Genomic DNA, 14,690 nt, shown 5'->3' with positions numbered 1-14,690 from the left:
TTTTAATCTTGCCAGTATGGTGACCTCCCCTTAATAAAGTCGTTTCTTGGCATCACACTAGGCAATCTTAACATACACACCCTTTCACCACTTCACAAAATTTCTTTTCAGCACTGCAACAATACTCCATTTTCAACCCACCTATACTTTTTGCTGGCTCTCTATCACTGGTGGATCTGTCGCTAGTATTCCTCTACATACAATCAAGGAGGTACTTAGCAGATACCAGTTCTGAACAAAACCCAGATGACGAGACTCTGCCATTGGGTGGGCTGATGGGTATTATTTCACACTCTTCCTGCTCTCCTTACACAAACTACTTATGAATGTACTGGTTCTTTGTAGCTTTCTCTTTAGACCCTTAGCATCCCTGTCGTGTTTTTTGATATCTGGGAATGCACCAAAAACCATGGGTAGATGCGCGACACCCACACTCCAACCATGGAAGGCCTTCCCAGGGCAGAGTAATGCAAGGCAGCGATTTGCACTGTCTTGCGTTACTCCAGATTTATCAAGCCACTCAGGACCACGCAAGGGAGCCTTGCACAGCTGATGTCATTTAGGTATTGCATCACCCTGGCATCGCCTTGCGTGCTGCAAGGGTGACGCAAAACACTTGATAAATATGCACCCAATGGTCTTCAGAAAGTGTCATGTTTCAAACTTTCATATGTTTAAAACTGTCTTAGCTGTTCTCAGTCACTTACACTGTAGAAGCCTGTGCACTGCATGAGGCTGTTCTGAGTCACTTACACAGTAGAAGCCTGTGCACTGCATGAGGCTGTTCTGAGTCACTTACACTGTAGAAGCCTGTGCACTGCATGAGGCTGTTCTGAGTCACTTACACAGTAGAAGCCTGTGCACTGCATGAGGCTGTTCTGAGTCACTTACACAGTAGAAGCCTGTGCACTGCATGAGGCTGTTCTGAGTCACACAGTAGAAGCCTGCGCACTGCATGAGGCTGTTCTGAGTCACTTACACAGTAGAAGCCTGTGCACTGCATGAGGCTGTTCTGAGTCACTTACACTATAGAAGCCTGTGCACTGCATGAGGCTGTTCTGAGTCACTTACACAGTAGAAGCCTGTGCACTGCATGAGGCTGTTTTGAGTCACTTACACTGTATAAGCCTGTGCACTGCATGAGGCTGTTCTGAGTCACTTACACAGTAGAAGCCTGTGCACTGCTTGAGGCTGTTCTGAGTCACACAGTAGAAGCCTGCGCACTGCATGAGGCTGTTCTGAGTCACTTACACAGTACAAGCCTGTGCACTGCATGAGGCTGTTCTGAGTCACTTACACTGTGGAAGCCTGTGCACTGCATGAGGCTGTTCTGAGTCACTTACACAGTAGAAGCCTGTGCACTGCATGAGGCTGTTCTGAGTCACTTACACTGTAGAAGCCTGTGCACTGCATGAGGCTGTTCTGAGCCACTTACACAGTAGAAGCCTGTGCACTGCATGAGGCTGTTCTGAGTCACACAGTGGAAGCCTGCACACTGCATGAGGCTGTTCTGAGTCACTTACACTGTAGAAGCCTGTGCACTGCATGAGGCTGTTCTGAGTCACTTACACTGTAGAAGCCTGTGCACTGCATGAGGCTGTTCCGAGTCACTTACACAGTAGAAGCCTGTGCACTGCATGAGGCTGTTCTGAGTCACTTACACAGTAGAAGCCTGTGCACTGCATGAGGCTGTTCTGAGTCACTTACACAGTAGAAGCCTGTGCACTGCATGAGGCTCTTCTGAGTCACTTACACTGTGGAAGCCTGTGCACTGCATGAGGCTGTTCTGAGTCACTTACACAGTAGAAGCCTGTGCACTGCATGAGGCTGTTCTGAGTCACTTACACTGTAGAAGCCTGTGCACTGCATGAGGCTGTTCTGAGTCACACAGTAGAAGCCTGCACACTGCATGATGCTGTTCTGAGTCACTTACAAAGTAGAAGCCTGTGCACTGCATGAGGCTGTTCTGAGTCACTTACACAGTAGAAGCCTGTGCACTGCATGAGGCTGTTCTGAGTCACTTACACTGTAGAAGCCTGTGCACTGCATGAGGCTGTTCTGAGTCACTTACACTGTAGAAGCCTGTGCACTGCATGAGGCTGTTCTGAGTCACTTACACTGTAGAAGCCTGTGCACTGCATGAGGCTGTTCTGAGTCACTTACACAGTAGAAGCCTGTGCACTGCATGAGGCTGTTCTGAGTCACTTACACTGTAGAAGCCTGTGCACTGCATGAGGCTGTTCTGAGTCACTTACAATGTAGAAGCCTGTGCACTGCATGAGGCTGTTCTGAGTCCCTTATATAGTAGAAGCCTGTGCGCTGCATGAGGCTGTTCTGAGTCACTTACACTGTAGGAGCCTGTGCACTGCATGAGGCTGTTCTGAGTCACTTACACAGTAGAAGCCTGTGCACTGCATGAGGCTGTTCTGAGTCACACAGTAGAAGCCTGCGCACTGCATGAGGCTGTTCTGAGTCACTTACACTGTAGAAGCCTGTGCACTGCATGAGGCTGTTCTGAGTCACTTACACTGTAGAAGCCTGTGCACTGCATGAGGCTGTTCTGAGGCACTTACACAGTAGAAGCCTGTGCACTGCATGAGGCTGTTCTGAGTCACTTACACTGTAGAAGCCTGTGTACTGCATGAGGCTGTTCTGAGTCACTTACACAGTAGAAGCCTGTGCACTGCATGAGGCTGTTCTGAGTCACTTACACTGTAGAAGCCTGTGCACTGCATGAGGCTGTTCTGAGTCACTTACACAGTAGAAGCCTGTGCACTGCATGAGGCTGTTCTGAGTCACTTACACAGTAGAAGCATGTGCACTGCATGAGGCTGTTCTGAGTCACTTACATAGTAGAAGACTGTGCACTGCATGAGGCTAATGCACCACATTTCGACTGACCTTGTTTTAAGTTGATTTTTGCATGTTTAGCAAAATTAACTATTTTTAATACATATTTAATAAAAACATTCATGGCATGCTTATTGCTTAGTAAATCTCCAAGCTTCCTTCAAATATCGTGCAGACGCAAAACATCAATTTGAGTATACAGATTTTCTGATGGGTGGGTTTGATTGCCTTTATGAAAGTAATTAAAGTTGACATGGTTCACATCTCGATAAGAAAATTGTTCCATATTTCTGTTGTAAAAACAGAAACGGTCAGCTTCTCTTGGACGCCTGTCAGTACCGGTGGTTGAAAATTCTGGGTTTTTTCTTGGGGTGTAGGTAATTTCTTCAGGAGGCAGCTGGGACTTTCCCTAACATACTCATGTAGGAAAATCTATTTTGAACTTCAATCTGGCTCAAGCTGATAGTTTGTCAAAGAATCTTCTAAAAGGAATGTTTGTTAACAGACAATAACCTACCCTAGTGTATAATTTATGGAGAAAACATAATCAATTGAGTTGTCTGCTGGTCCAGCAGACAACTCTAAATTTTGGAGTCGGAAGTCCTTCCAAATGGTGCAGGTGTAGAAGCCTATTAATAAATAAATAAAACAAGAAGTATGCTGTAAAATTCGAAGTAGGACTTTTAAGGAACACATTTTCATAAGGACTACCTCCATAGATGGCTGACCTAAAGTACATTGATTCACATGTTTTTATACCTTTAATGCATCTTGTATGAATAAGACAAATCAGCCATCACCCAGCATTGCGCCTTTCCAAACATTTATCTGATCATTAATCAACTGTAGACATATGGCTATATCTGGATATTGACTTCTGAAATGTTCTGCAACTGAAGCAAAGTGGCAGTACATTTATAGTGTCATGATTTCCTTTATTTCTCAATTCTTTGCGGTCACTGCATGCTCGGCAAAACCTCCTTATTAACTGTCACAAAAAGGTACCTGCAATAAGATTTCTTCCACAGAGATACTGGCCTTCCCCATCCTACAAAGTAAATCCCATTTGTCGAACCCTAAATCAGACCCCTACAAACCTTATGGAGAAAAGAGCGCTTGTATTTTTTTATGTCATTCTACTTTTTCAGATGTCAAATTGTGTACCATTTTGGAAGTAAATATATATCTTTTGCATACTGATTTTGAAACCAAAAGGTAAAACCTCCAATGGAAAGTGTAATTGTCCCCAATGAAGGTGAAGGTGATGGACTAGTGGAGGCGATAAAGAATGCAGGGCCATATTATCAAGAAAGGGCGATGCATTATCGCCGCTTTTATCGGCAGGAAACTGCCGATAAAGAGGCGATATTGGGCTTGATAATATGTCCTTGTGAATTCCCATAGAAGCCCAGGTTCTGGGGTTAACCTGGGCTGCTATGGGAATTCACAAGGGCATATTATCAAGCCCATTATCGCCGCTTTATCAGCAGTTTCCTGCTGATAAAAGCGGCAATAATGTATCGCCATTTCTTGATAATATGGCCCGCAAACAATAGAAGTGACATTATTATAAACACAAAAATATCTTTATTTTTTTTACATCTGTTTTTTTTGGGGGGGTGGGGGGGCATTTCTTTAAGCCATTGTACACAAGTAAATACTAACCCGAGCCATTGACTAAGGAGATGCCATGATTGTCACAAGTGCTGGGCTTGTTCATCAATCTAAGCACTGTTCCAGCTTTGTGCATAAGGTTCCAATTCTGTATCTGTTTAGTGCCACTGCTGAAGTTTATACTTCTAGGTACTTCTTGAAAGGACTGTTTTTAGATGAAAAAGTGAAATAACAGTCTAAATTCAACATTGAATCAAAACTAGGAGCTACCTATTTGTGACGTACATTTTTTATTTTGCATTGGCAGGATTTTGTAATGCGATTCAAAGGTGTAGATGATCACTGGATCGGTCTGTCGAGAGAACCAAAAGGCGAGTGGAAATGGCCTAATGGAACTGCATTCAATAACTGGTAAGTTTTTTTATCTGTCTTGTATTGTGTTAGGTTCTCTGAAATAATACCAATGATAAAAATATAGAAGTAAAAAATGTTGATGCAAAAATATCGACTCCCTATACTTAAACAGGTAAGTAAAAAAATATTGGAACCAAAAATATCCTTTTAAAAAATATAGTTGTACAAAATATCGATATATATATTACCTACTGACGGTCGTCAGTAGGTATATATAGTTAGGACCTAGTTTCCTTAGGAAATCCCCAACATTCTATTGGGAATAACTTTGGCGCTGGTTGATGAATTTTCGCAAATTTCTCAAAGAAGATGGCTCGCTCCGCTCCTCTCCTTCCCTGAAAGTTTGGGGGGTATTAGTCAAGTGGGGGCTGAGAAAAAAGGGGGGTCCCAAAACGTGTTTTCCCCATGTTAATTTCCATAGGACCTTTAGACACGGCTACAGCTTGAACCACTGAAGGGAATTACACCAAACTTGTCAAAATGGTAGTGTCTGGTACGCAGATCACGCTTTTGGTAAAATAGTGTAAATGCCTCCAGTGGTTCCTGAGAAAAGTAAAAGAGAAACCAATTATATATCTATAAGCGCGCACGCGTGCGCGCACCCCCGCAAATTTTCAGAATTTTTTTTTGGGGGGGGGTTTGGGGGGCTTCTGTCTTATATTTTATTGTGTTTTATTTTCATTTCGAGGGTGCTCACCCCTCGTTTTACTGCCGAGATCACCGCCGCGGCCCGAGCCGCCTTAAGATGGCCGCCGCCGCCTGGTTGTGGGCGGGGCCGGGAGGACGTGGTTTCCGCTTCCCCCTGCCTGGGGGAAGCCTGTGCCTGCCGGTCTCCCGTGCCAAGGGGGAGACCGGATAATGATGCCGGCTGGTGCGGGGCTGGTGCGGGGCTCCCGTGTGCTGAGGAGCCCCGGGAAAAGAGGAGACGTCGTCGTGAGCGCTGATTGGCTCCTCCTGCAGCCCTGCCTGCACAGGTGTGTGCTCTGATCTCAGCGCACACCCGTGGAACTGGAGGGACCGGCAGTTGGAGCAGCATCGGCAGGGTGGCCGGAGTGTGCTAGAGGCAGCGAGGAGCTGGAAAGACGAAAGACTGGTGGCTCGAAAAGCCTTTGCTGTAAGGACGGCTGCGCTGTAAGGACGGCTGCGCGGGGGCTGTTGAAGCGGCAGTGAGGAGACGCTAAGCGCCGTATACGCCTGCGGTCTGTGGACTGCGGACATGGAGGAAGGAATTGAAAACCGGTGTTGTTACTGGCAGTGAGAGAGGAGTAACGGCAGTGGTGTTTAAAAGCGGGGACATTTTTGGCTTTAACAAAAAAGAATAACTACAGGATTTCTGCAGCTGGGGGCCAGTGTTAACAGCTATTGAAGCACTGCTGCGAGTTAGCATGCCTCCCAAAATGGCCTGCGGGGGAAATCAAAGCTGTGACTGAAGCTGTGAGCAGGGCGGAACTTGCTGGGTGTTCTGTTAAGGGAGCACTAGAGGGAGCGGAAGGGCTCATGGAGAACCCACTGCAAGGTGGTGAACAAGGGGCAGTGAGCAAAAAAGTACCACAAATACTCCTAGCAGGAAATAGGAAAAAACAGCCAAACCCGCATGTACCTAAGGTTCACCCGCGTAGCTAGGGCGGGGCGAGGGGGGCGGTCCGCCCCAGGCGACACTATTTTCGGGGCGGCGGGCTTTATAATTTATTTGCGGACACTGACAGTGTCCGCAAATAAATTATGAAGGCCGCCGCCATGGGCAATCAGTGCTGCGCAGTTGGCGGCATGGAGGGTGACTCTCTGATAGTGCCCTGGGTGTCGTATGAGAGACGCCTGCATATCTTTGGCACGTTTAACTGGAGAGCCTCTGTTGGATTGTAGCTGCCTTTGGGGGGTCTGTGAAGCATTCTGTGCCCATGTGCGTCCTAGGCTGCACTCCTGGATTCACAGAAGCCTATAACACATTCTCTCTGCCGTTCTTATTTCAGTGGAGTATTTTAGTTGAAGTGCCTATTTGGAAGGAGCACACGTACCGCCCCCTGCGCTGCAGTGACGACATCACGTGCTCCACCACTGCGCGCTTTCGAGTCTTGAGAGTGCAGGGAGATTTGTACCAGCTTATTGATCTTGTTTTAAAGAACACAACACAAAGATGTTAAAAGCGTGTTTTAAGAACATTGGAACCAGTGCGTTTTTTGTTCCTGCTGAACACCTATCATTAACTGGGATTTTCAGCGGTCTCATTATCCCGTTTAACTGGCTACATGACTGCATTACCTGATTACGATCTGGACTCTTACGCTTCTGTGAGGGTATGTGATGGACCTATGATATTTCTATCTGCTTTATTGCTGGTTAAGATAGGTAGAATACACGGTTATCATTCAAATATTTGGATCTTTGAGTAAACCCCTACAGCTGAGATGTTACTGTTTGAACCATAAAGGATGTACGTGTAAGCTTCCTTTTTACTCGGATACCTAGGTAATTGATGCAACGTTCTGTTTTAAAGACACTGTATCCATTGCCTTATGTTTTTGGATTTATTTAGTGCACCAAGACCGACTCAGTAGGTCCATTAAATATGGGTACATAGCCTACTAACTTCGGGTGCCCTTTGTGCCCCTCTCTCAGCATCTCTTACAAAAATGTTTTCATTTTATTTCTTAATGTTTGTACCTCGCCAAATATAGTTTCTTTCCTTCTCATATGTACTCCTGTAACCTGTACCCTTCGAGTTGTGTCTCAGAGTTTTACGTTCATTTCTCACATTCATCATCCTCGTAGGTCCGCACCAAGAAGCTTTCCTAGTGTTGTTCCATTTTTCACTTATCCATCAAAAGGTCTTTTTTTCATTTACTGCATGTCATATCGTGTTTCGTCTCATGGTTTGAGTGTTCTTTAGGTTTGTTCCTAGAACCAGTTAAGGGGTGTGCTCTGTCCTTAACATTTTTTTTACGTGACTTTCTGCAACTATTAGACTGCACAAACCCTATAATGCGCTTCCACCAGTGTCAGAGGAGGAAGGTTGCTTTGGACTGACTCGTCGATGGGTGGTCTGTGTGTGGTGTATGATTATCGAGGCCGGCTTGATGATGTCAGGGAGGTCACGGCGGCAGAGGTCGGAACGTGCATTCAAGCAGCGAGGCACGGTTGACACAGAGTGAGTTTATTTACAATAAAATAAACGCTTTGTGGTGGTAATGAACATGTCCCAAATGATGTGCAGCCGGTTTGATCCAGCTTTATTGAAAAACATTTGTGTTTGTTGGTGTTGCAGGGGCCTTTGTTACGCCACTGGCTCGGCTTTCAGGTTGCCTTTTCTCAATTTGCTTAATGGCACGTATTGTATTGTAATTGCATTTATATCGCGCTTACTTCCCCTGAAGAGGCGTCAAAGCGCTTTTCGGTGAGTAGCGCGCTACTCTGGAACTTAAACACCATGATTAGTTGATTTGGTGTAATGAAATATGAAAGTAATTTGAGCGTGACCATGTCATGAATGATGTAATATGTGACATCATCAGCATTGGATTGTGGATGCGCGAAATATATAGTTAGTGCAACTAACTATATGTGGAATTTAATTCGTTTTATATCAATAAAATGTCCAGCTAACTATATAGGAGGAATTTCATTGGTTTTTTATATGTTAGTTCCTAACTATATAAGGCCTAAAACCTATGGTTTTTTCAGTGAATTTCCAAGGTTTTTTAAAGGCTTATTCCTAACTATATATAGTCTATAACCTATGGTTTTTCCCCCCCAGGGGGCGTAAGGAAACGACTTTGTTGCTGGCATAATATTGGGACACAACTGCGAGTGGTAGCAGGGAATCGACGACGCCGCTCATACATCCAATCGTTCCCGCAGCACTCACCACGCCACCACACGGCATGCTGGGTCCTGTAGTCCACACGGCAGGTATCCAGTCGTCAGGTGAGCTGCATCATCAACGGCGGGGGCGGAGTTGGATGTTACCCTATCGGAGGGCGGCTGGACACTTCATCACCACGGCTCTCACTCACATCCCCACTTATTTCTCCAGGCGCTGAAGAAGGCACAACCCGTGCCGAAATGCATTCGCCGTCTTCATGAGAATTGCTCCAATAAAGATGCTTCCTGAACTCCCCCCCGGGCCTCTTCTCTCTTCTTGCTGTTGGGAGCTGCTCTTCATATATATATATATTCACAGAAAAAACCATAGGTTATAGACCATATATAGTTAGGAATTTGCATTTACAAAACCTTGAAAATTCACTGAAAAAACCATAGGTTATAGACCATATATAGTTAGGGATTAGCATTTAAAAAACCTTATTTTATTTGCACAAAACCATTGAAATTCCATATATAGTTAGTTGCACTAACTATATATCGCGGACCCGCAATCCACTGCTAATGATGTCACATATTACATCATTCATGACATGGTCAGTGACATCACTGATGACATCACTGATGACATCTCAAATGACATCACTGATGACATCACTGATGACATCACTGATGACAACACCCAGTGACTGTATGTTTCTGTAAAGTTAAAATATGTCTTACATATTGAAGAATGAGTGGATGTATAAGTGTCTGGATGAAGGATTTAGTAGGTGCATGACTGACTGTATGAGAGAATGATTAAATGTGTCTCACTGAGTGTATGGGTTAGTGATTAAAGTGTCTTAATTTGGCAATCATTATTTATGTTGTTCTGTAAACTGCTGCATGTTTAAATCAGTAGCTATATCAGTAACTATATGGGTTATTGAATGGTTGCCCAAGTATTTGTATGGGAGACTGAGTATGTGTGTGGGTGGCTGGGAGGTGTATAACTCTGTGCATAGATGTGTGAGCAGTTGATTCCCTAGGTGTATGGGTTCAAAAGTGCATGTAGAAACAGCTGTATGGACAGTTGACTGTGTGCATGAGTATATTGGTGAGTGAATGGATATCTCAGTGCTACATGTCAAAGTAAGTACATATGTAAAACACACTCCATGTGAGAGTTGACATATATAAATAACTGAACATAAGAGCCAGTGAATGTGTGAGTGGCTGTATGAATCATTGTGAACTTGTATCAAGGATTGTATAAGAGAGTAAATATGTGTTACTATATGTTTGAATAAGTAAGGTGTGTATAACTGTATAGTTGAGGAAATGGAGATGTGATTGATTCTTTGCATGACTGACTAGGTGTGTGAGTAACTCCATGGATGTGTGACAGTCTGTGAGTGCCTGTTTACACTGAGTGTATCTAAGGTTATATTAGAGTCTGAAGATGTATTATCACATAAATGATATCATCAGTGATGTAATCAGTAATGTCAAATGAGATGTCAGTGATGTCATCAGTGATGTCATTTGAGATGTCATCAGTGATGTCATCAGTGATGTCATTTGAGATGTCATCAGTGATGTCATCAGTGATGTCACTGACCATGTCATGAATGATGTAATATGTGACATCATTAGCAGTGGATTGCGGGTCCGCGATATATAGTTAGTGCAACTAACTATATATGGAATTTCAATGGTTTTGTGCAAATAAAATAAGGTTTTTTAAATGCTAATCCCTAACTATATATGGTCTATAACCTATGGTTTTTTCAGTGAATTTTCAAGGTTTTGTAAATGCAAATTCCTAACTATATATGGTCTATAACCTATGGTTTTTTCTGTGAATTTCATTGGTTTTTTAAAAGCTAATATCTATAGCTGTAAAATATATTCTTTATTAAGTGACGTATCACGTAGCCCGTGAGACGCCTCATGATGCATCGCATAACCGTGACGTATCGTCTCTGCAGCGCAAACCAAACCCAAAACGTAAGCGCGCCAGAACACGCTTAAAGATATATATATATTTTTTTAACCTTAATTAGACAAAATCCACACGTGCACATATCACAAACGTTCAAAAAACACAATATGTCGGACTCCCGTTACGCTGCCGGTTAGCTGCCCGGTTAACGTACAAGGAAGCACCTTTACCGCGAAAAATCGCAATTTTTTTTTCTTTTGCCCCGCAGGGAACTTTAATAGCCCCCCTCATCAATCCTAGGGGTTCAGGAGGGGTCTGCCTTACCCCTTTCATTCATTTACACCTTTTTTTTCCCACCTCTTGTCTCTCGATCCTACCGAGAGACAAGATGGCGGCCGCTCTGGACTGTTTACAATGTTGACAGCCAATCAGCTACTCCTCAGGATTTTTTTTTTTTGGGCCCCGCGTGGTTTTATAATATCCCCCTCATCAATCCTATGGGGTCAGAAGGGGTCTACCTTGCCCTCTTTCCTTCATTTCCCCCTTTGTTTTGATCTCCTCTTGTCTCTTGATCCTACCGAGAGACAAGATGGCGGCCGCTCCGGACTGTTTACAATGTTGACAGCCAATCAGCTACTCCTCAGACTCCCGTTACACTGCCGGTTAGCTTCCCGGTTAGCTGCCCAGTTAGCTGCCCGGTTCGCTTACCAAGACGCGTCTCTACGGCGAAAAAATCGGATTTTTTTTTTTTTTTTTTTTGGGCCCGGCGTGGCTCTATAATATCCCCCTCATCAATCCTAGGGGGTCAGGAGGGGTCTACCTTGCCCCCTTTCCTTCATTTCCCCCTTTGTTTTGGCCTCCTCTTGTCTCTCGATCCTACCGAGAGACAAGATGGCGGCCGCACCGGACTGTTTAGAATGTTGACAGACACCGGAGAGCCAATCAGCTTCGCTTTGCAAAGTTCCGATACGCGAAAGGTTCGCTAACCGGATAGCTGCCCGGAGCGCTGTTACAGATATATATCTTGATTTAAACGTTAATTTCTCAAAATCCACTGAAGCACATATATTGAGACCTAGCAAAGGCACATCGGGCTAACAGTCCCTACAATTTTGCCAAGTTTCGTGGAAATCCATTCAGCCGTTCGGGCTAAAAGTGAGTCCAACCGCCCTATGGAAATTAACATGGGAAAAACGCGTTTTGGGACCCCCCTTTTTTCTCGGCCCCCCCTTGACGAACCCCCCCCAAATTTTCAGGAGCTGCTCAGAAACAAAATGTGCCATTTTCCTGAAAATTTCAGCCGATTCCGTCCACAAACGCCAAAGTTATTAGACATAGAATTTTCAAAAGTCCCATAGGAAAAAAATCCTAAGTATATATACCTACTGGCTATCGCCAGTAGGTAATATATATATATATATATATATATATATATATATATATATATATATATATATATCCCAGAAGCCGCTTAAGGGAATCAGATGCAGCGTGTTGTCTCCAGCATGCAACGAAAAGCAGACACGGGCCCAGGTTGAGTGCAGAAAGTAGCGTTTATTTCTCGTTAGTCAGCCATAACGCGTTTCACCACCGGAGTGGCTTGATCACATGACAACGTTCAAACATTGAATGGACCATTAAGACAGCTAGCACCCTATGCACGTGACTGTGATGGTGATAGACATAAAGAAAAGGTGAAATACAACTATTTTCCTTCCTTTGAAAAAAGACTTGCTTTACAAAAAATGAAGCTATTAAAAGCAAAGCATTCACCATCTGATAGAGATTTAAAAGTATCTCAGTAAAAAATGCATGTAGCGGCCTAGGTTATTAACCATCGTAATTTACAAAAAACGGGAAAACTCATAACTTAAATGCATAAATAACAATATAAATACCTGGACAATTGCACAACATTGAGTTTAAAAGAAAGTAAGTAAGTGCAAATAGAAATATATAAGTACATGTTCTTAAAATAGGTATTTTCATACAAAAATAGATTCAGTATAAAAATTCATTTCATATATTTACACAAGTATTTTTACCCGAAGGTTAAAGCCTGTTGGTCATAACATAATTTTAGCATAAATGCTTAGTTGTGGTATATCTGAGTATACTATGTTGTAAAAAACCCTCACGGGTATGTGATGACCCAAGGTCAAAAACAGATGGTAGTTGAAGGAAAATATTGGTTAAAGTGTCATTAGGTGCAGAGAGTGAGTAAAGTGCAAATGTTTAAAAAAAACAACCCCAGTATGAAGGTTGTAGATTGGGAGAAGAAAATGGCAGCCACATGGGACAAGGTCCAATAAATTTTTGGTTTTGAAAATATTTTCATGCCACTTGACAGGATGATTTGACTAGAAAGTTAGGCCTATGAACAATTGGTTACAAGGAAAACAGGGAGGAAAAGGACACAAGGGACAGGTTGTCAATACATCAAAAGATCAGGGGAGAGGAAAGGAAATTATCACTTCCAGGGGGGCTCGGTGAAATATTTATGATCATAAACAGGTATGTAAATCTTCTGTGTTATTTAGACCTCCAGGGCTTTTACTATTGAAGTTCAGGATATACCTTGTCTCCAACTTGCGCATTTTTTGCTCACGATCACCTCCCTGTTTAGTTTTGGGAATCGTGTTGATGACATAGTACTTGAGATCCATTATATATATATATATATATATATATATATATATATATATACCCATGCTGCCGCACTAATTATGAGTATCCCCTTTAGGGAATTCTACAGAGCAAGGAGGGCATGTAGCAATCAGGAAGAATATGATGCAATAGAGAAAGATATCACATACATATTCATTCAGAGGGTATATTCATCTGATGTTATAAAAGGGGCATCGACCAAGGCTAGAAATCTAGAAAGACAAAAAAATCCTATTTGAACCATCTAGAACCAAAGAGGGAAAAAAACAGAAAAGAGCAGAAAAACCAAGATAATTCTAGATTTGTAACAACATTCAATGTTAAACATAAATAAAGCAGATCTATTTTAAATAAACATTGGTATCTGATAAGAAATGACCTAGTGTTAGGCTCTAGAGTGAAAAGACATCCTGACATCACGTACAAAAGATCTAAATCCTTAAAAGACATGATTGTCAGAAGCGAATATCAAGAAAGGAAGGGAGGTGCCCCTACTTGGCTACAAAAGAAACCAGGTTTTAAACAGTGCTCAAAATGCAATGCTTGCCAGCATGGCATGAATTGCACACATTTTAGATCATTTTTAAATACAACTATTACTATTAGAAGATTTTTGACCGGTAGATCAAGTTTTGTTGTGTACCTATTACAATGCTACTGTCCTTTAATATATAGGAAGTACAACCTTACCTGTGTATAAACACATTTTTCAGCATAGGAGAGCAATTGTAAATCAAGACAAAACTTACCCAATTGCAAGACATTTTGAAACCCATCACCAAAGTAACCTTGTGAGCTTGCAGTACATCTGTATAGCTGAAGTCCCCAGGAAAAGGAGAGGGGGGGGGGCAGGGAAAAAGAACTCAGGAAATTAGAAACGTATTTTATATTGGAGTTCAACTGCAAGGAACCCCGGGGGTTAAATGTGGATGAGGATCGTTATACTTGCCTGTCTTGAAATGTAAGAAGAGATATATAAAAAGAGAATCTGCACATATGTAAGACCATTAATTTCATGTTTTTAATCACCCCTTTTTCCAATTGTTGTGAATGATTACACCAATTGAGGAACGTACAACATATTGAATTGCTCTACTGGAAAGATATATTCTTGGGTTAATTCCTTGGCTAAAATGCACTTGCACTTTTAATAATCTTTGTACTGTATTGAAATATGGAAGGTTACTGGAGGAAAAGGCATATATTGGTGGAATGCCTAGTTTACAAATGCACTAGCACTTTAGACTAAGATTGTTTGGTGATATTAATCACTAAGAATGTTGTTTTTATGATTTTTAGGTCCCTTTTTATAAAGTGCATAAGCAATTGGTTTTATTAAATATAAGAAAATGACATTTTTATACAGGTCATGATATGTTATATTTATGAGGCATTTGCA

The 14,690-nt window shown here is 42.6% G+C and overlaps 1 protein-coding gene across 3 annotated transcripts in view; it reads left to right on the top strand.

Annotated features, from left to right (window-relative positions):
• Positions 1-14,690, top strand: part of LOC147663158 (C-type lectin domain family 2 member B-like) — a 144,712-nt gene that overhangs the window by 120,143 nt on the left and 9,879 nt on the right. For all 3 annotated transcript variants that reach the window (XR_015305419.1, XM_086950625.1, XM_086950626.1), the window contains exon 4: positions 4,772-4,875. Coding sequence is in view for 2 of the 3 variants with exons in the window: in XM_086950625.1 (XP_086806751.1) it covers positions 4,772-4,875 (104 nt within the window). In the remaining variant the exon portion in view is untranslated. The remainder of the gene's footprint in view (positions 1-4,771; positions 4,876-14,690) is intronic.

This window comes from Lissotriton vulgaris, unplaced genomic scaffold (genome assembly GCF_964263255.1).
Source record: "Lissotriton vulgaris unplaced genomic scaffold, aLisVul1.2 SCAFFOLD_3316, whole genome shotgun sequence".
Classification (NCBI taxonomy): Eukaryota; Metazoa; Chordata; class Amphibia; order Caudata; family Salamandridae; genus Lissotriton; species Lissotriton vulgaris.
Note: the sequence above shows the minus strand (reverse complement) of the source record. Positions and strands in the feature narration are given on the sequence as shown.